General features: G+C 42.4%; 1 protein-coding gene across 1 annotated transcript in view; it reads right to left on the bottom strand.

The window, feature by feature from the left end:
* Positions 1 to 22,895, bottom strand: part of GNA13 (G protein subunit alpha 13) — a 28,247-nt gene that overhangs the window by 4,859 nt on the left and 493 nt on the right. Inside the window, exons 2-3 of the mRNA XM_035342295.1 lie at positions 20,993 to 21,219; positions 3,343 to 3,393 (exon numbers count right to left, since the gene is read on the bottom strand). Of these exons, the coding sequence (XP_035198186.1) occupies positions 3,343 to 3,393; positions 20,993 to 21,219 (278 nt within the window). The remainder of the gene's footprint in view (positions 1 to 3,342; positions 3,394 to 20,992; positions 21,220 to 22,895) is intronic.

The following is a 22,895-nucleotide window of genomic DNA, read 5'->3' as shown; positions in this document are numbered from 1 at the left end:
ATCAAGTTCCTTTACTATGTAAACTCAAAAGTGAAACTAGCTGGGCTGTTTTGTTTGAACTCCTGAGTCTTTATTTGGAGCTGCCCAGGACTAAGGCCTGTATTTTTATTACGGCTTGCAATCACAAAGCAGTTCTCCAAAGCACAGGCTCCCCACCCTGCACTTTTTACCGTACAACTAATACACATCTCAAGCCTGCACCACCCAAATCTATAGGGCAGTTCAACCGTAAAGCAGCACCAACTTCTCCTCAAGCTGAGCACCAGACATGCTTCCATCCCCTTCTGATGAAAAAGAAGCAAATGTAGAGGGTAATGAGGTTTTTGTTACGTTTATTTTGGGCCTTTTCTACCAAAAACTGTTAGGGAGGACAACAAGAGGAATCCTGTGGGTCACCAGAGGAATATCCTGTGCAACGTGCTCTAGTGACCCTGCTTGGCAGGGGGTTGGACTAGATGGTCTCCAGGGGTCCCTTCCATCCTCAACCCTTCTGTGACTCTGAACAGAGCAATGACTATCAAATGGCACTGAGTGCTTGTAAAGACCTTTTGAGTAAAGTTGACTGTAAGCATTTTGGGAAGAGAATGTCACAGGTTCAACGCTTATTTCCATCCTTCAAACATATGTATTTTTTATTCAGGAAGTCAGTCAAGTTCTCAGAACAAAACCAGAAAGCCTTAAGGATAGCAGTCACTCCTGAACTTCCTTAAGTAAAGGGATGAATAAAATCAATTAATAGGGAAAGCCATATACATAGTCTTCAATATTGAAATGAGGACAAAGCAGACTCTTCTGGGAGCTAGCCCTGACCATTTATTCAGTAAAGCTTTCAAGAAAAGAAGCTTATCCCAGAATTCCTGACAAATTCCCTCTTGAGTATCATTATTCATTTAAAATTCCTTCCACACTTTCAACCACAACTAAAACATTTTCAAGTGCTTTCAAGTTCTACAGGCACAGAAGAAAACCTACCATGGCTTATCCTCGATCATTGGCTACTCTGATGTAACAGCCTGCAAATGAGTGCACGGGAAGTCAAGTGTTTGGTATAGACATCATTTGGCTACCGGAGGCTAAAAACAACAGCTCCAATAGAGATCTCCCAGTACTTTAATGCTCTTTTTGAATGATGATCCTGTTCTTTTCTCCCTGGTGCAGAGATCCTTTGGATACTAGCAGCTTCTCCTGTAGCAGTGCCGATACAGCCCTTTGCTCACTGTTGATCCCATGCTCTGTGTCAGAAGCCTGCAGCACTAGGTAAGTCCTGGGCCAGCACCTAGTACTATTTTCCATGTCCTTTCAGTTTCTCTCCAATGTCAATTTGTACTTGTCCTGCAAGCATTTCAATCCACTCTACTTTTCTATACTTTTTCCACTCTTCTATGCCGTTTTATCACCTTTTTTCCTCCTTTCTGTGCAGCTAAATTTGTCCACAAGCATCAGCTCTTCCCAAGGATTCAGACTGACACTGACTCCTAGAAGTGACTTTGATTTCTTTTCTACCTTTTGCTTTCTTCCTGAATTGTTGTCCTCCTCAAATTCACTATGGTCTGTTGTCTCCAAAAGGAAAACTTTCGGTTATCAGGTAGCTATTTCAGCTATCACACCACTGTTTGCCTAGTTAAAATTGGCATTTAAGGTATGAATAAGATCCAGCCACACCATGGAAACTGATGTCTTGTTATGAGATACTTTGCATATGTATAGTCTGCACTGGCAGCGGAAGTAACAAGGAGTTGCAAGGAATCCAGCCGATCCCAGCCACTCTTACTTTGCTAAGCTGATTAAATCTGAACAGTAAGTTCTTTCCCTACGTGCTCTTATCAGCAGCTCCCTTTTTGGCATGAGGCACAGGAGCTCCTTTTTGGCAAGAGGCACATGAATTGGAGGTCTATCTGTTTATAAGCAGTTTAGTTGCAGGCCAGCCTAGTTGTATCAGATTATCAGATAAGAACAGCAAAATACTTGCATTAATACAATTTGAAGAAACAATCATTAGACAAATCTTGCATATAGATAAGAACAAACCAGAACCACCTATCAAATCTTTCACTCTCAGTAACTAAAACTTAGCTAGCGCTTTTTCCACAAAGACCTAATGTTTTTTAATCAGATCTTGAATAATCCTTTGTGTCTCAGTAGCATTTGGTCTAACTTTAAATTGGAAATGCTGCAATTCAGTGCTCAGCACTCCCACAACAGTATCAGAGCTACAATTTGTGTGCGTGCTCATACCTACATAGATTTTTTTTTTTTCCTTTGAACTACTGACCTTTGGTTGTATGCTTTAATCAAAGAATAGATCAAGGTTTCTAATACGGGTTTCTTCTCTGAATGAGAAGCTGCAAAAATCCACACCCAAGTGTGCACAAATATGTGGGGGAAAAAAAAATCTTTGAAATTAGAGTGTCATTGGATTCAGAGACTATGAGAAACCCACCATTAATGGCAAGTTTAGTAGTTTGTTAAAGCGAATGCAGTTTTTGTATTCTCTTGTAACTCAAGACCAATGAGAATTCAAAGAGTGAATGCTGGAGTTCAAGCAAGATACCTGGGAAGAGCATGCATTCAACAAGATGATTACCAGTGATCTATTTAGAAAAAATACTGGTTTCCTGCTTTGAACCATCTGGCTCAAAATTTATTTACCTGCTAAAGAGAAAAAGAAGAATCCTGTTACATCATGCTTAATTTTATTTATTTGAAGTGGTTTGGATTCCTTCATCATTTGTTACCCATCAGCTGGAAATGACCATGGAGAAACTACCTCCCCATGGAGTTCAAGCTGGCATCCCCTTCTAAAGGCAATTTTTCACATGCTGTTTCTGCAATCCCAGACTAATGACTACTGGCATACAACTTCATCATTGAAGCAGTAACCAGCATTTTATCTAAAAGTATTCTATAGATGTTTCAGCTTTTTCCCCAGAGAAAGCACATTTTATTTCGTACCAAATTTGTTCACTTTAACTACAGAAATGTCCCCCTGATTTGTACACTGATTTAGCTTTGTGTTTGTAAGAGGGTATTCAAAAAAATTTTTTGGATATCAATGAATGCTGAAATGCCACTTTAACAATCCTCTGACTGGACAAACATTTGTAACTTGCTTTTTGTTCCATTTCCACAGAAGTTCTATTGCCAAAGACACTTGGCCCTCACAACGCCCTGTGTTTTTGACACAGTGATGATCTGCTGAGATAATGGGACAGGCAAAAGTAACTAAGTTATTGGAGTAGACACAAAATTACATTTCATCTATGTAAAATCCAGATATTAAAAATCACTTAAAACTCACAAATGGAAAAAAAAAAAAAAAAACACAAAACAACACAAACTTACTTGTTCTCCAAGTTTATCCAAGTTGTCCAAGAAGTATTTTACAGATTCCCCCTAGAAAACAAAGCAAAAAGTTAGTTAGTAAGTGGCTCGCTTGATTCCAGCGATTTATATTCTGCAGTCCTGTTAATTCACCTGAATCTCAACTGTTGGAAGCTATAAATACTACTTTTTTTTTAAGCAACAATCCAACAACAACCCGAAGTGCACAACTGAAGTTATTTTAGGCCGGTTAATATTTAAGCTTTAAAAGCATAGGCAGCCACATTTATGGTAGTTCAATTCTTTCCAAGTTTAGAATTGCTAGGTAAATCCTACTGTGTTATTCATAGGGACTACCAAAGATGCAACCACGCCTTCAATTATGAAAAGACGCATTCAATTCCTCTAGCCCTTTGAAGAGTCTGCACACACAGGCATTCAGAGGCGAGGATTAATCATGGGAGAGAAGTTAATTTATAACTGCATTGCCTTAAAGTCCCATTCGTACAGGTACCCCCCTACACACAACAAATGACGGGCAGAAGAGAAACCACAACAGTTGAAGCATTTTACTGAACTTTCATGTCAAAGATCAAGTTGGACAAGAACCCCTTACTTGGGATTAGCAAACTGAGCTGCAATACTGCATGTTAACAAGCGTACCATACAGGCTACCTTTCAAATCAAGACATCATTGACCTTGCAAGTTGCAAGGTCGGTTCTTAATGCCTCCAGTAACGCAGAACTAAAGCTTGTTTTTGTAACCCTAACTGCAGTCAGCTCTCCAAGCCTCTGTTAGGGTGCTGACATTAAGGAAGAACCCTTACAGTGATGCTGCTGGACCTGAGTTCAATTGCAACAGCCAAGATACACCGATTAAGTTTACTGCAAAGAAAAGTACCACCTTCTCAGGATTCTCAGCTTCATGACAGAAGCAGAAACATGGCTCCTTTTGAAAGCTCTTGATAACCAAGTGTAACATCACTTACTTGTTATTAATACTCAAAGGAAACCATCTGTACTCCCACTCTGTGGACAGAAAGCAGGAATTCTGACTGTGTTCCATTGATTGCAAACCCATCAAGTACCCAACAGCAGGGTGGCTACACCCAAGCCAGCCAAGTGAACTAGGACAGCAGTTAGACCTCAGTAATGATTTTCCCCTCACTTGAATTTGAACAGATTGATCTAGGAAGACTCTCAATCTCAATAGTAGCCTGTCACCTAAGCAGCAGTGCCAGACTAGGGTAAAGTAACAGCACAAGAAGGGTTCTGGCACACACCCGAGCCAGGCACCTTTGCGAGGTTTGCAGGTGCTTAAGAAGTCACTTTGTGCAGGCAGATACTGCACCTTTACTGTGCACTCTGAACATCAACTTTTATCTAGGCAAGACTGAAACTTTGAAACGTGCCTTGTGCTTGACACACCTGCAGGAACAGAGTCCAACACTGACCTATTACTTCATCCTACTTTCCATTTTGACATACATTAACGATTCTCTCTACAGTGACAAACTGCAGTGATAACACCGGCCAGACTGCTGGGGCACAGCAGCAACCGCTTGCCATGACTGCACTGAGCATTTTATACCTACATCTTTTTCAGCACTTCAGGGATCTGTTCTCATCTCAGTCCTGTAAGGCAAGCACATTCCTATTTCACAGACAAGAACACCCAATCTTGGGGCACAAATCTATCAGGAGTACTTTTGCTTCAAGCTTCCTTAACAGGAGTACAGGATCAGAATTCAGGCCTTCCAAGTACTAAAACCACTGACTTCAGTTGAGTGTTAAGGCAGAATAAAAGTTAAGGTCACATTTAATTTCTTGTTTAGGTTCTAGTCGGAGCCGAGAACCCTCCACCCCCCCGCAATTATGTACAAATTGGCCAGATTTCAGACTCATTACTTGGAGGCATTCATTCTAGAATACCTGGGCCTCAGAGGCTGTAGGGCCATGCGTGTGTGCATACAAGTATTTTAATCTTAGCTCTTTTTGCATACTATTTACAGCAATGCTTACTCCCTGAAGAAGCATTAACTCTGCAGTGCTGTAATGTGCAACTTGCTACCTGTCCTTTGAATCCCGGGGCTTACTGCTACTGCTATGGAGAGAGCGTGCAAGCAAGCCATGGCCTATAAAGGTCACAAAGCACAACAGCAGAAGTAACTTTCCAAAAGAAGGGATTTCCAGAGAATAAACACAGATACACTGTCCTGCAGCAACAGTAATGCTCTAGAGGCACACATCCAACAATGGTAAAGTAACCGGGGATAAATCACACTGAAAAGACTGCTCAGGTTCTTAGGCTGTCATGGGTCAAAGTCAACAGCAAATAAATATCATGGTGGCTGGTGTGAAACTCAGGAGACTGAGCTATAAAAGCCATCAGCTGCAAGCACAGTGAAGTTAAAGAAGCAGCAACAGACCAGTTTCCCTTCTCCACATCAGCAGCTCACTCAACCTAAGGATAAAAGCTGTTCAGTCATTGGCTTTTATCAATTTGTATGTGATCAGAAACTCAAATCAGCTTCAGATGTATCCTCTGTTCTTCCCTCGTATCCCAGACACCCCCAATGTCATACAGCTGCAAGCCAGGTCTTGGCTTGAGGTAATCTTCTCTCTGACCTAGACATTTTCACACCACAGGCTAAGCTCTGCTAACTACTGACACTCCTGAACAGCAAACTGCCATGATTAACAGATTGTTATCAGAAAGCACTACTGCACAACTGAAGGGTTTTGACACATCTTAAATAAGCTTTAAGAAGGCAGCACTACAAAGCAACCAAGCAAGGCTTTAGATAGTTCTGCAGAGGTTGTAAAGCTATGTATTTTATGCAACGATTAAGAGAAACCCACAGAAAAAAAAAATAAAAGACAAAACCAAGCAAAGATTTACTACCAGCAATTAAAGCTGAGTAAGACGATGATCCGTTTGCAGTATGACAGCAGGTCCAAAGACAGTTTCGGTGTCAGACCGTCCTGATACTAGATAGAGAACGAGATCTCGCATGGTGAATTGATGACATCGGCTATATTTAGACAGTTGAATTCAACGTCCACCTGCCACATTCTAGAATTTCCTTTCAGACAAACTGTAAACTATCTGCTTTACCTGAGAGGACTAGAAAAAAAAGCAACTGGGTTTCCCCGCTCTGCCCCAGTAGCTCCCATGCGGCTGACCACGTCCTACCCCTGCCACGTGGCTGCCGCAGCAGCAGCTCGGTGCTCCAGTGTTCCCAGCTGAGACAGAGGAGCCACCCAACAACAAAACCAACAGGAGCTTGAGAACTGCACAGTCTCCGTAGAAAAAGTCGGGTTTTCCAGTACATTCCTGTTGCCTTTAAACCCACGTTCTGTGAGCACACACCACCAAACTCCCATTTAAAAACCTACTTAAGGCATGGCGATGCCTCATTCTACACAGAGGTCCTTGGACAAGTCACAAAGCCAGAAATAACACATCTTTATTTTTATTTTAGGGGTCAAAAAAGATATCAGGAAGTTCCTGTCAAAGTCAGGAGTGGAGGAAAAAAAAAAAAAAACAAACGCTGATTTGATACCTGACAGAAACATGAGGTAGGGACCAACTTTCTCCAGTACCCAGCTTCTCATCCAAGCTAAACACAGGACAACATAAGGCAACTGGTAGAGCACAGCCCCTTAAATGTAGGGCCATTAACACCTTCACAGAAGAACAAATTACATCATACAGATGGTGCTACTCACATTATGGGAAGGTCTTAAATTAGCCACAGGTGAATTTATTTTTTTAATGCAGGTGAGCCCTTTAAAGTCATTTTTACAGTCAACCAGCTCTCAACTGTGAACTCCTGAGGTGTGGCTGAAGGTTACCAGTGACCTGTTCTGCTACACGGACCACGGCACCAAGCCCTTCTTACTTGCCCACTGCTCATTTCCTTCCACTGAGCTCCGAGCACGGGCCCAAAGACACCAACACAAGCAGCAAAGTCACACACACAGTGGGCTCGAGCACATTTCTTGTGCACGTTGACATACAGCAACTTGAAACAAGTGCTGCGACAAAGCCATCTTCCTCAGTGTGCACCAGTGCAGCAAAAACGACTGGCCCCTGCTAGCTTCAAACATCTTCCAGCGTCAGATGACTATGCTCTTGCACCTTCAATGAAGGATTAGAGTAGGCCATATTAGAAACTTGGATTTTAAGCAATCACTTTGCTGGTAAAAGATGCCCTTTTTTGTTCAAGCAAGGCATATACATTTCAGCTGCAGCCCTTCAGCCTCCTCCTGATTCAGAAATGCATGTAAACCACAGGAAGTTGACTGTTAAATAACTTTATTCATAACTGTCAAGTATTCCATTTTCAGAAAGGTTTGAATCAAAACAGCTTGTGTGCCTCCTGGAGTCTTATGATCCTTACTGAAGGAAGTCAAGCCAAGTCGTTTTATCATGAACACGCAAGTAGTTTATAAGAAAGCACAACTAAATCACATTCTTATCAAGGTATTTGACATTAGCACTACAGCTTCCCTTACACCACTGCGTTTATTTCAACTAGCCTTGCTCATGCCTGTCCAAGGATCCCAAGTTTTGGGTAACACGATCTTTCTGCAAGGAGAGGACCACAGAACTGTGGTTATTTACCAACAGGGCAACTGCTCACGTGGTCTTCTGAAGTAAAGCACATTAATAAGCTTGTATAAAAGAGACATGGCACAGAGAGAGATTTCTGTGCTTTAGACACTACCTAGTGACATTTCGGACAGTAACCACAAAATATTTTGGGGAGGGAAAGAAAACTAGGTGAAATATACAGCAGATGAACACTGCTTCTAAAGCCAGGAAGTGGCACCAATTTATTTGGTTTCCATGAAAACAATGTCAGCAACCAAAACATGATCTGATGAGACCTTAAGATAGCTAAATGAATTCTAATTGCTTTGGGGGAACACGGACACTACGTTTTATCCAGAAGCTATCAATTAAAGAAGGGAGAGGAAAAGCATCAAATAAAGATTTAGTCATCGCCAACTTTAAATAAACACACCATTCATCAAACTGCAATTTGGCTGCAAGTTCAATGAAGCATACTAAGTTGACAAGACTTAAGTATTTCGAAGAGTAAATCAGATATTTCATGCTAATAGGAGATAGAGCTTGGTTACTAGAATAGAATTACAGAAACCAATCATTTTCTCTTCTTGACCTTACTTGAATTTCTGGGAAAAGAGAAACCAACATTTCCTCTCCTATTACAAACAAAATAACAACAACAAAAAGCACTCTTTTTTTTAAAGCCTAGTTTAGAGGAAGACCAGGTAACTACACAGTTTTTAGGTTGCCATGGATATGCTTAAATTGGCATACAAAGCAAGCCACCTGTAACTGTGGAAAAGCAGCCTGAAGGAGGAGAGGATGTAGCAAGAACCAGAGCGCTAAAATTCTGCACTTTACCCTAATAATCCTTATAACCTACACTCCATGTACAGTTTTTGCTATTAAAGACTTAAAGACTGAGGACTTTCACAAATAATCCGGCAAAAAAAGATCTCGAACCTTTATTTTCGAGCCCCACCCCAACCCCAGCTGACTCAGAAGCAGTCTGACACCAGATCAATAGTGCTGCATTTGAGGTTTCAGCAGTTTTCAGAAATTCCCGTAAAAAGCACAGAAGCAATTCACAGAGATGGTTTAGTCAAAGAGATGTCTCTCTCACCAGGAAATCTGCGCTGAAGAGCACCACAGCCCTCTCCCCCAAAACCAGTGATACTCAGAACTAGGCATGAAAGCAGCAGACGATGGAGATGCCATGAATGCACCTAGCCCTAGTTAACATGCTCAGCTCATCCAAAACTGTATCGATTGTCAGAGCAGTAAAAGCTGAGCCAAGTCTTGTGTCCAGACATTAAATTTGTTTGGTTTCTTTCACTAGCTTCAGAGGTAAAAGTAATCCCGGTTCCTTCTCAACTTCAATGTTTCTACAAATTAATTTCTCTCACTGTCCACTGCTCTGGGTGCTTTCTAACGAGGGTTCCTCTTTCAAGCATGCCTCAGTCAACAGAAGATGATGAAACTTTTACACTTCCATAGCAGTAACTCGTTTATTCAAGGAACTGAATTTTTAAAAAGCACATTCTCCCTATTTTACATCAACATTTCAGTATCTCCTATGGCTGGGGGGGGGAACAATTTGTTTCGCAGTTGCCATTCCTCAGCTCTAACACTTGATACACCGCTCTTTGTTTAGGGAATGTGTTTCAGGAATTTACAATAAGCATATACAGTAATACACCCTTTTATAACGGTGCTGATACTTAGAGAAACGCATCAGTATAAGCAGCAGTACTTTTACTTACCAAACTGCAAGCCTCGATCAAAATATTTGAAAATGTGCTAACAGAAAACATTTCCTGAAGAGAAATGTTTCCTTTTTCTAAGTGTTAATTATGGACAAAGTTATGTTAAAACCAGCACAAACTGGCACTCCTTCCCAAACAAAGCAGCCCCCATTTATGCCCACAAAAGCATTACTGCAGCCTTGTGGTACAACCAGATCCAACAAGCGACCCATGTTAAACTCATCCCCCCTAGAAGGGAGGCAAACTGCTTTAAAACTGCACTGCTGCCAGTGGAAGCATTAATGAAACAGCAGGGGCTAATAAGGGGCTAATGCGGATACCTTATGTCAAGATCAGACGTTTTAGGGTCTCCTAGCTTCTTTCTCTCCAGTTCAACCAGCAGCATAGTCAGCTCAGTTCTGATCTGTCCATTTTCAAGATAAAACTTAAGTGTGTTGGGATCAGTCTCAGCATTTTTTTACTGACCTGGAGAGTTTCAGATAGGCACCACATTTGCTTTTATAGGTGTAACAAAACAATTCTTTTCTCCACCAATGCACGTCACAAATGCGTCACTGCTCATCCTACCTCTGCTGAGAGCACTATCCTATTTCCTCTTTTCAGCACTTCCTATGTGCAGCTCAAGTTGTTTGCCTTTTTTCAGAGAGATCAGAAACGTATCACGCAGTGTAGAAGTGAAACCTCTCTTGCATTCAATCACATGGCTGAGTGTCTGTCCTCAAAAAAAAAAGATTTAAGCCTTGACTCAAGAAGTAATGTTCTGTAAAACCTTTTGGTAGTAGAGCAGAGTTTGGATTCACAACAGCTGGATGCAATTTGGTGGAGGGGGCTCTGTGTGAAGCTCCAGAAGAACCAAGCAAGGGAGGAGTCTCCCGTAGTTATTTCATGATTGACATTTTTATCTTGTGTAATGGCCCTAACAGCGAAAGGTGAAAAAGTTTAAGAAGGGTTTTTAACCCAACAATATCCCTTTAATCTATTATCCCCTATTTACCGAGCAATCCAATTAAAGCGCAATTCTCAAGACGCGGTTAACAAATGGAGGTAGATGGAGCATGTCCACCTGAGCGCCTGCAATCCAGCTACCCCGCAGCATCTACGGGCTGCAGGACACCCAGGCATGCAGGAGCTTCTCCGGCTGCCAAACCCCCACAGCCGAGCCACATGCGCCTGAGTCAACAACAAACTACTCGAAGAAGGCCCTGGCATAACTGTTTTTCTTGCACCAAACCTGGCGTTGCACTGCCCTGCAAAGCGCTTCACTGACGTAGAAAATGCAAGCTTGGCATTGCTTCGATCAGTTGAGTATTTCTGTGAGCTCAGACGTAACATGTTATCCCAAATAACTCAGTGAAGCCACGACCGAGCACTATGCAGAACTCAATCCACACATCGTATGCCACAAACTGTTCCAGTTTTGAATTGTCTTCCTATGAGGCAGAAAACCCAATTTCGTTTTTCTCAGCTAGGTATCCCTCCTTGCTCCTGGAGGGATTTAATTGCCAGCTTCCTAATAAAGTTCCCTTACAAGTAAGGACATTCACTACAGCTTATAGGTGAGAGCAGAGACAACTTTCCCTTAAAACCTACTGAACTGCAGTTGCTTCCACATACAGCACTCGGCTGTGACATCTCCAGCTAATTGTGAAAGACTGCTCAAAAAGCAGACTGGGCCATATTCCATTAAGCTGAGAATTTTAAGAAACTGAGTAGCTTTAGGTTGTACCAAGTGATATTCTGTTTGTGCAACCCAGCAGCAAAACCCAGGGGTCTGTTGAGATGCTCTCCCAGGATTAAAAACCCCAGTCACACACAGCATTTATACTGGCACACCACAGAGCCTCAGGGCCACCTCAGGACCATTCTGAACACGAAGCAAACAGAAGCCTGCTGCAGCCTCCTCCAGAGATCAGAGCCAGGTGAACAAACGCAATAAACGGCATATGGGACACAGCATCTGCAAACCCAGAACATCCGATAAAGATGCTTACGTTCGTCAGAACCTGAACAGAAACCAATCCATGAACGCGAATCCACCACGCTATCCACCAGCTCAGGTGCACTCTCTTTCTTCAAAGACCTTTTTAATCCCTCCCTCAGTATTTACAAATCCAACCTCCTCTTCTAGAATGTTTACTTTAGAAAAGACACCCATACTTTGTGAAAGATTTTCAAAATTTCATTGACAAACAACTCTTCCAGGTCACAACACACCCCCACAGGCCTAGCAGAAGTCATCCGAAAAGAGGCACTGACCGAGACGAAACAGCCACCTCCCAGTTACTATTTACACTCTGGGAAGCATCTATATAAACTCTCGATGTTTTGCACACAACACAGACTGGAACCAGACTGTAAACATTTGCTCCTCTCTCAGTGCACTGACCCACTGGCTCCATGACTTCATGTGTTTGCAACTCCAAGTGCATTTCATCTAACGCTGAAGCAGGAGTGAGTCTGCAAATCTGCCATCCATCATGTAGAGAGAGCTCTGCTCGCTTCCAAGTTGTATGGGACTGCTGAAGGCTCCAAAAAACATGAGAAATATTTGGCATGTGGAAACACATCAGCACTAAAACTGGTCATGTTGAACTTTAAGATGCTTGAAAAGCATCTGATTGCATATTCTGTAAACTAAATCATAACATTTTAAAAGCAGGACCCTGAACTAGACACTGATGCATGCACTGAAGTATCCCTAGGATTCAGTTTTACAACACACATTTGGTTTCTATTTCAGCCTCATGAGAAATCCAGGCGACCAAATGCTTTGTATTTCCTTCCTCTGCCTTAATTAGCAGAATCCATTTCAATTAAGTTTTGGTACTTCTGTTTGCAAAAAGCGCTAAAGCAGCAGAATTACGCATTTATAACACACAAACATATCAGCTCTTATTACAAGCTATCTGATACGATTCAGCGATAAATTTACTATGTCTTGTGAAAGATCTACAAGTACCATTACGTGAATGTTAATTTCTTTACGAAGTAGCAAAGTTGTGTCCAAAGCACTCAAAACAGCCTAGTCAAGTCCTGAAGACTCCCTGAACAAGAGCAATATCCAAGAGGCTGCAAACATTTTGCAGAATTTAGGATTTCATAATAGTAATTAACTCACTAAAGCCACTGTGCAACTGTTCCACACGCTGCTTTGTAGCAGGCCTCTGGCTCACAGAAGGCAGCAGCACTCTGCTCCTTCCTTCCCTGCCGTTTCTGCATCCTCTCTGTTCGGTCACCAGTGGGTGATCAAACACCACCACGCGTCTCGCGAGCAGCGCTCTAGGCAGCCTGCTGAGACTGCAGCCAGCGTTTTTAAATAATTTCTCCAGATCACTAAATGTGGGAGAAGGACACAGAAAGTCACACGATTATGCCTTCCTGTACGTACCTCTCACCAGAAAAAGAATTTGTGGCCTTTCCAGCTCCTTGGAAAGGAGTGAAGGAGGAGGTGCACGGCACTCTGGCTACTTTAACTGAAGAGACTCTGAAGTAGCGGGCAGAAATTTAAGGCACGAATGCCTGACGGAGAAGCATGCAGCATGGTACAGTGAATTAAGTGCTGTAGAAGGTAGCTCACCGCCTGTTATGGTCCACATTTTTACTTCTCTGAAATTGTTAAAGTTGTCAGGCTAAAAGCATTGTGATGACAAAAAAATCAGATTGTTTCCTGTATATAAAATTCCATAACCTTTCAGTTGTATTACCTGATGCTAACTGTTAATGTGGACACGCACGTGGAGAAGATACTAGAAATTACCTAGGACCCTCCTTAGTTGCTGACAGTTTTCAACTTCTTTATTCGCCATTTAAATTTGTCCCACGGAGAAACTTTGGTTGTAGAGAACAAGGACAAGCTCTTGGTCACCAGGATTATTCAATTTAGACTAAACGCATTTAATGTTTGAGGTTGCCAGGTTAACTAATTCTGTGTTTTACAACCCACTTCTTCATCCGTAACATATTACAAACAAAAGCTTCATATTCCAGAGCAGAACAAGATACCGCTCGGTACTTGGTCAGGATTACAGCTCAGCGTTCTGACAGAAGGGCAGGCTCTGCACTGTCTGAACTTCTCAGTCGATTTGTGGTAAATTTAGATACTTCAAAACCAAAGTGTCAGTAGACACAAGGCTGGTATGGAGAATTAGGGTGACATGGAACGTATTTTACTTCTTACACTAGTATCGTTATTCTAGTGCTTTTCTTGTGTAGTCAACTCAGCTGTACTTAACGTTTTCTCACATTTTTTTTAAGCAACTTCCTCAGCTACCACCAGCTAAAGTTTCCTACCATTTTGCTGCTTCTGCATAAGAGCTACAGCACGAACAGCAAACATTTTGATAGCACTCATCACAAACTGAAGTTCAGGTCAATGCAGACAGCCTAAAGAGTCATCCGAATGCAACCCAAGTGTCACGTGCTCAGGAGAGCAGACTTACCAGCCTCCAAGGCTGAAATCTCATTAGAGTAAACTCAAATTAGGGAACAGCAGCACAAATCAACGCTGCCCCTGGCACTGCACCTTAATCCTAGAGGATCCCGTATTTGCATATGAAAAAGATCGCTCCGTATTCTTTGCCTCAGGTGCAAAATTAATTTCACCTATACAGATGGAACGTCACAGCTGCTCTCATACCACATGTTTTGCCAGCATGCAGATTTGCTGACAGCTATGAATACTGGGACTTTGTAGTGTAGATGGGGCTCATGTTTAGTAATTTCTACATGGCCAAAGAACAAGTCCTAGCCATTGCTATATTGAAGTTTTGTGGAACAGTGAAATATACAGTGCTACAGGTACCAACACGTCGTCTGTTGCAGGTTAGTTAATAAGGAAATGGGCTCTGAACCAGTGCTTGTACCGAGGTCTCAGATTAGCCTTTGGGCAGCAGGAGCAGCTGAAGCTCATCTAGCACATTTGCACCAATTTAAAAGAAGTTGCTGAGAATTGGTTTACCCATTCAAGTCATGAAAGGCTGAGAAAGTCTCTTCCTGTGAACTCTTTAGAGGTTGCTGACACGTACAGCGTGTTCAGAACAACACTTTCATTTTACCTTTACTGTTGCTTTTAATCAAGGCTCATTTATAGAAATCCAGAGCTTTGCAGAAAGAACGTCACCTTCTAGTCTTCTGCAACAACATATTTAGAAAACTAAGGCACCCGATCAATATCGCCTAAGCTAATTCAAGCTTGAATGGCCTAACAGCCCAGCGCTGTGCTCTCTAGCTATTGTGGAAGGCAGCATTTTAAGAACACTTGTTGCCCATAAGCAGGTATCTGGATCGAGTTTAAATTAAGAAGTGTAGCACACTAGCTCCCAGAAAGTTGCTAGCATTCTGATTGGAAGTTGACTCAACGTGCTTCTGTCTCGTGTGTGTACTGGGATAACATGTTCACATCAAGAGAGCCCTCACTGGAAAAAAAATAATAAGTCAGTTTTAAGTACAGATATCACTCTGGATTAATAATCATTTTTATATTGTTTGTATGTATACACACACGGAGTACCTGCACATTCTGCACCAAACGCCTTGGCAGCATGTAACAACCACAGTCACCACTTTGCAAGTGGAGACAAAGTTATCAAAATAACTCTTGAATAAAACCCTACCGTGGGCACCAGCAAATCCATTTCCTATGCATTTGGGAAAGAAAACTGACGGAGACGTTCATCGGTAAAACGAGACCAGCCAGCAGCACAAGCCAACTGGTACTACCAAGACCACTCTAAGCACTTCAGTGCCTTGCTGCTGCTAACTTCGCAGGAGGAAAGGAAGAACGGCAGAAAGGGAAGCAGGCAGCCCCAGAAGCAGCCGTTCAAGGCACTCAAGTAACTCAGTTCAGACAGAAATCCTAATCCCAATTTGGAAAATGAGGAAAATTAGCATTTGTGTGAAATTAATGTTAAAGCTCATTTGAAGGTAATTCAGCTCAATTAAAATATTCCGGCCAATCCCTATCACCCAGAGCACTAGTACACGTTTCTGGCCAAAAAGCAAGAATAAGGAAGCTCAAGCCTCCTTATTGTTTGACTCTAGTGTTAATCTCTATAACGAGCCTTATTAATACAAATCAGCATGATCTTGTCACCAGGGCAAGAAAAACAGCAAAACAGCAAAGACTCCGAGCCTCTCCCGAGAATCTGAATGACTCACTTTTAAGTTGAAATTTGTAAAACATTTTTCTTTCCAATGTTATAGCAACAATCTTTGGTAAATCCGATTCATGTGTAAGGAAAGACCAAAAGATGGCACGCAGCTCTAACTTTTCCAGGGATTTTAAAGAGCTGTGCTCACTGTACACGTGCCATCCTGTGATGGGACGTTTGGCAGGCCAGGGAAAAAGGGGAAAATAATTCGTATTTCAACACCAACAAGGCAGCAGCAGGCTTGTGGTGTGTTTTTTTTTTTCCCACCACTAAAATTTCAGCAACATTCAGTGTAATCACTATGTTTTATTTAAATACAGTAGCTCTCAATTATATGATTAAGTCAATGCATGTGTTTACAGAAACACTGGGGGAGTGGATCTCATGCCTGTAATGAAGATTCTTACATCGGTCTAGGAAACTTTCTGACAGTTTATGCACTCAAGCACATCCTAAGTAGAAAAGCCACCTATGCACTTCAGGAGGAGATCTGGGGAAGTGAAGAGAGAACAACAAACAAAAAAAGACATCTCTGCCCCCAGCTTGGGGGTCTGGGGAGGTTGCAGAGGATGAATGCTGGGAGGAATATTTACACTTGCCAAAGGGCACAAGCTGCTGAAAAGCTTTGGAAGTTCTGTGTCACAAGTATGGTGTAGAAGACACTGACGAAGCACAGATAACATACCCTGCCTTTGTTCAGGTTCTACACCAGTGACTTCAGAGCTGCTGAGGCACTGACCTCACAACTGTTTCCTAAGGCGTGCGTCCACACTTGAAAAAGAGGAAGACGCCAACTTGGGGCAGCCCAGTCAGTCGTCAAACCACCGGCCTTCTCAGGACCACTACGCTATAACCAGGCACAGATCTGTTGCCCACCGACCTGAAAGAATGGCAAATATTGCTAATGCTCTGCAGTGGCCATTTGAGGGCTGACTCTTTCCATAAATGAAAATTTATGGAAATTTAATGCTCTCTTACAAACAGCCCCATCAATACTCAGAGACAAAGGCCAGAAAAGCCCCAAAAGAATAAGATGAAACACAATCTTCCAGTAAACCAAACAACACTCTCTGACAATGCTACAGAGAAGCTGCAGCAAAACTAGCAGTAGAACTTCAAGCTGAACACGCCTTTTCCTGTCTTCTATAATCTGATCAAGCACTAGCAGACATGTCACAAAAGTAAACAGGACCCAGAAGTAAACGCACATCCAATCGGCCTTGCTGTACCCATGTCTGCACTTCTATGCAAATGCTGTCATAATAAAGTGTCATCGCTGCCTCCTTGCACTGAAGGGTCACAGCATTTACAAAAAATCCTTGTGATCTGCAAGTAGGGCAAGTACAGTACGTATCTGAAGATCGCATCCCTCTTTTCCAGTCTCAGAGAAGCAAAAGACTCATGGAGACGGTTTCAAAATCCTTCTTTGTTAATGACCTTAGCAGCAAGCCTCAGGAACTGCAGGTTCACGGCGAACTGAGGTGAGAGGCTGCACACAGCAGCGCTCGTACCCGGGAGCCCTGTCCTCGGTGTTACAGATGCACAGCGCCAGAGCAAGATGCTTCCTCAGCTGCCAGCGCCTCAAAGCAAATCTTAATGAGAGCAGCAAACCTTTACAGCCACAGAAGTCTGAGTACCTCCTGAGTATAAACATAACAGCTAGGAAAAAGCTCTAGGTAGGCCCTGAGACAGCCTCTACTTCTTTTTTAAAAACAAAACAAAACAAAAAAAAACTCTGTTTTCCTCCTCATCCATATGAATATATATGCTCCTTCCCACCTCCTCCAAACCAATTTCACTCCAGCATTCATCAGCTTCCTGACCAACTGGAATACTGACTGGTTTTTGTGCTGAAATTAACCACTGGTCTGCACGTTACAGAATTAAGCTAATGGGTACAGTTATACAAGTCCCTTCAGGAGATATTTTTAATTGGAAATCAACTTGCAATGGGAAATCCAAAATGTTAATTGGATGACAACGCATTAGGGAGATATGGACCAACTCCGTCAATAATCCACGTTTGCTATCTGACACAAGGCCATAGGAGAAAATCTCAGGAGATGAAGAGCAAGCTTGAAGATGCCCCAAATCCCAAGCATAACTGCAGAATATGTCTAAGCTACGGATCCAAAATAACCTGCAGGTACCTGTGTTACTACCTGAATGGCTTTGGTTTGTAATAAAGTTTGAGGGATCGTTATACTGACCAACTGAGAAGTACTGACGTTGTGTATGTTGCACCATAAACTGTCATTAGCTCTTTCCAGTTTTAAAGCATCACACGAGGGTGAACTCATGAGCTTTCACCAACGCTGCTGTGCTGGCCAGAAGGCCCCTATTTTTACACCGAGGGAACCAGACAATATTCTATTCGCATGACCACCGAAGTTACCAAAATGAGGAAGGACACTAGTGAACTAGGCATGGAAATGCTGATTTCTAATTCTATTAAAATACAACCGTATTCTGTTTCCCCCCCTCACGCTGCTATAAAAAGCAAAAGCCTACGTTGTTTCTTCAGGCTCCTAGAATCATGTCTGGCACTATGAACGGAAGATGGACTAAAACGAAACAGAAGCAAGAACAGCTCCATGATCTCTCACAAACACCTTTAAATTTTAGCTTATAAACACAGAAACTTTAATCCTAGCCTCTCTTTTTCTGTACTTCCTATCTCTTCCAAGTACAAATGGCTCCTAGAGCAGCACTGTTGCTTCCTTTTCTCTTGGATTTCAATGTAAATTTGTTTCACTCCTTATCCATCACCACTGTTCTTCACTGGCACACTTCTACCTTTGCCCCAAACATTCTTCCCATTGTAAACAGCACTCTCAGCATTCCTGCCTGTGCCCTCATAATAGGAACCATGTTTTTCAGCACAGTGTCAACCTCGGTCCAGTAGAAAAAAAGCTCAGCTCGCTCAGTCTGAAGTTAGAGTAGATGCAGGCAAATAATTCTTTTCTACCATGCTCAGTCCCAGCACTGTCCTTTTTTTTTTTTTTAAAAAAAAAAAAAAAAAACAAACACTGTTCCCTCTCTCCTAAACATATCCTTTCATTTTTCGCTGCATGCAGTTGAACTGGATGTAGAGCGGTATTTTTCTTTTACTCCCCATATCCCAATACCAGCTACTTTCAGTCTTTAAGCATTATTTCAAGAGTTGGTTCTCAATACAACTGATCTGTGGGACTTCCAATTTCCTCCACCCTACCTCCTGACTCGGGGAACACCCTTAACTCCCCCCTCCACCGCTGGTGTCTTCCCTCCATACCACGACGTGTACCTGAACTCTGAACACGTTTCTATAAAGGCTGCCAGCAGGTACGGCAAAATCGTGCACCGCTTTCAGGAGTTTGTCCTTCTGTTACGCACGTGGAGCTCTCTCATAACTTACACTTAAGCTTACTGGGGCAAAACTGAGACTTGATGCTCTGGCATCACTTTATCATGCTGCTTGTGCTCAATACAATGACATCATTCAGTTTTTATTTTTTCTTTTCTCCTCACGTTTCTAACTGGGCATAAATACAATGGGCTGAGATTTTGGAAGGATTTAGGAAATACAGCAATGTAAGTATAAATAAAGCAGTTACGTGATCTGCAAAATCTAGTATTAGGACAATACTCAACTATGCATAACACTTCAAGAAATACTTTAAATTCTGTCCCAGAACGATATATATATATATATAGTAGATAATATACAGATTTAGGGGCTACCAAAAACATAGCAATCTTTTCTTTTTCCCCTTAGTAGATTCAGAAGAAAACCTCTTCAGCTCCTACTCAAAGTGAAACTCTGCACATGGTTCAGTTATGGAAAGAACCTACTTGTCAGAAACTCGAGATGACAGCAGCAGCAGCGAAGGAAAAGGAGCTATTTAGCCTGAAGTCACAAAGCGTGCCTAGTAAAGGCGAAACGATTTTACTTAACGGATTTTAAAACGGCTCACTCCAGCACAGCAGTTACGTCACCAGAAGTCACATCTGCACCAGAAGAGGATCTTGAATACAGCAGAGCGGCTGGTTACCCCTTACTGATCACTTTGAATGCAAAATGCAAGCATCAGGTCTCCCTAGGAACCTATTTACACAGCACAGTACCGGGCCGGGCAAGTGATAGGCTACAAGGGGCACCTGCCATTCAGCAGGCTCAGGAAGACATTCCAGGATTAGGGCAATACATATTTATAAAGAGTATTTACACAACCTCTTTAAGACAGCCTACAATTACACAATCGTTCATAATAGCTCAACGGGAGACATCATCAGCTATTGTTCAGATTCACCCTAACACAAAGGTTATTTTTAAGACATAAAAACACAAAGCCACTTAGGTTTAAGAGACCTACAGGAACAGATTTAATCTATTTTAAGGTTCTCAACCTGCAACCCCACCCCTAAGAAACCCTATGCCATTGGCATTTTACTACAGAAGCCTACAAAACAAACAGCAAATTAACTTAAGTCTTCATTTCCTTTTGCACCATTAGCATGGAAATCGAGCGAAGGGACTTTAGCTGTCACGAACAGTTAAAGCTCCAACTCAAGAACCGTGAGATTCCCTTTCCTTCCCAATCCTACTACTGAACTGTAAACTCCATCTTCAGCTGAGGACTTTCATATAACACCAACCTCATTACATGAGAATTAACATAGACATTCTAAATTAAACAGGAAGTATAGAGGGAATGTTTGCTAGATTGCTCAAATTGGAATAGAGAAGGGAGTGGTTTTTAAATTCTTCTCATTAACCCATGCATACCTTTTCCTAAAAATCACGTTACTATCAAGTCTTCATTGCAAACTATGATTTTTAATTTTTATTTTTTTTTAAGTTAATGCACCGGTTAGCATAAGGTAAAAAATAATCATATAGTAAAAACACTAGACAGGTCCTAGCGTTGTGGCAGAGCATAAAAAGCACTCTGTGCCTGAGCTTTCTCACATATTAAATGAGGACAATTACATCAGGAGCTCTACATTAATCTTGGTTTTGGAAAACAAGGAGGGGGGGGAGAAGCTAACAATACCAGTGTAACAGTCTACTATCCAAAATGCTTAACACCCATAAGGAGGCCGCTTAGGAATCAATTTTTCTGTTTCACTGAAAAGCGAAATAGGAACAAGACATCGTACACACCCAACTGAAAACTCCAAAAAGCAAATCTTACCAGCTGGAATTCTCTGCGCCTGTCGTACGCGTGCTGGATACCGCTGTCTGCCCAGAGAGCTCTTATGGCCGGGAGGTACTGTAAAAAAACTGCCGTCTCCACCATCCCTTGCACCACCGTGACCGACCGGGTATCAAAAGCCATCATCGTATCTCCATTGCTCTGGTTAGCAGGATCTCCCCAAGGGATATGAAGTTTCTCTCTGGCATCTACGAGGACTCTCACACCTTTAACAACATGAAAGAGCATCGCAATTAGAATTTCTCAGCGTCTAATGTTTCACTAGCCTACAAGTCTGCGAGGATTCAAACAATACCCTCACTCTGTACAATCGAGGCTCGGTAAGACTGCGCCCAGCAGAAAATAAGAAAGGTTCTGAAAATTTGATTTCAAGTACTACATTTCCAGGTAATATCAAAACTCAGAGAGTTGCTACCAGAAAAACATGGCCTTATAAAACGGTGTAGCATCCAAAGTACAAGTTTAACTCCTGCAGAAGTACAGTTTTTAAATTACTATATCCCCCATCTATGTTGCTATGTAAATAACTTTTACAGATATTCCTACTTTCCTCTGATCTCCAGAACCATTTTACTGCCATTATACTTACCTGGCAGAAATGCAAGACACAGGAAACATGTTTAAAAGCTTATTTCAGAATACATTAAAGCATCTGATGGCTTATTTTAAGGTTGCCTGGTCCTTGCATTCTTACTAACTTTGTACATAGTTACAACGCATTGTAGAGAGCTGTCACTGCCTTTAATATTTTCACAGCTACGTAGACTACACGTAGTAAAGTCACAGCACTTTCTGAACTGTATGTTTTACCACCTAAGAGCAGAATGAATTGCTTTAAAGACCTTCCCACAGTTACCGTAGTTTTTTTTTTAAAAAAAGTAAATACTCTGTAGGAGAAACGGATTACTTTAAACTTGCCTTACACAGGTCTTAGAAGAAAAAAAGACCACTGTGTTGATACTGATAAAGTTAATGAAATAAATTCTAGTATTAGATTTACTAGTGGCAAAAAAAAAAGAGATCCAGAAAGAATAAACAACTGTAAAGGTATGAGGAAAGGTATAAGAAAGATGTACTGACAGATGGCTGTATAATAACATGCCCCTTCAACACCAAGGTACTTTTTCAATTCCATTCTATGATTTCTGTATCTGTCAAAAGCAATGATTTCAGCAAAAGATGACCTGCAGTTCCTACGTGCATACTCGTGTGCAATAAGAATTACTTTATTCACAGACTATAACCTCATCAACTTTCCCGCTTGTGATTTTTACAACCTTGCTATTTTTGAGTTTTTTGGACCTGATTTGTAAACAGCTTTATAAAGCATCCCTCTAAGACCCACTGGGATGTATGAGCCCCACTGAAGAGCAGAGCTGATGTCTGCAGTTTGCTGCCTCAGGAAACTTGGTTAAGAGTTTGTCCCAACATCACCCAGCTCCAACTCCAAATCTGACAAGCAATGGCAGTGATTTGGGAAGCAGAAGCGTGACAGATGAAGGAGGGTGACAGCAGCAAAATTTGGAGCCCGCTCCCAGCCATGCGCAAGGGCTCTGGCCACGCACCCCAGCAGCTGCCGGGCAAGGTGTCAGCCCAGGCGAGGTCCCAGCCGGGGGGCAGCCCTTCTCCCCACACAAGGGGCTGAGCCACCTTCCCCTTACACCCCAGGCCCAGTCCCATCCCCACACCCTGCCAGGTGACCCTTTTCCCTGACAGCTCCCGGCCATGTGGGCTCACTCCACGCCCCGGGGGCCACCAACCCCGGCCAGGACGAGCCCTGGGAAGGTCCGGGACGGGCGGCCCCCCACTGCGGGGCCCGGGCAGCCACCGGGCGGCCCCACACCCGGCCTCAGCACCCCACACCCGGCCTCAGCACCCCACA

This window comes from Oxyura jamaicensis, chromosome 18 (assembly GCF_011077185.1).
Source record: "Oxyura jamaicensis isolate SHBP4307 breed ruddy duck chromosome 18, BPBGC_Ojam_1.0, whole genome shotgun sequence".
In the NCBI taxonomy this organism is placed as follows: domain Eukaryota; kingdom Metazoa; phylum Chordata; class Aves; order Anseriformes; family Anatidae; genus Oxyura; species Oxyura jamaicensis.
The sequence above is the reverse complement of the archived record's forward strand: the minus strand, read 5'-3'. Positions and strand labels throughout refer to the sequence as shown.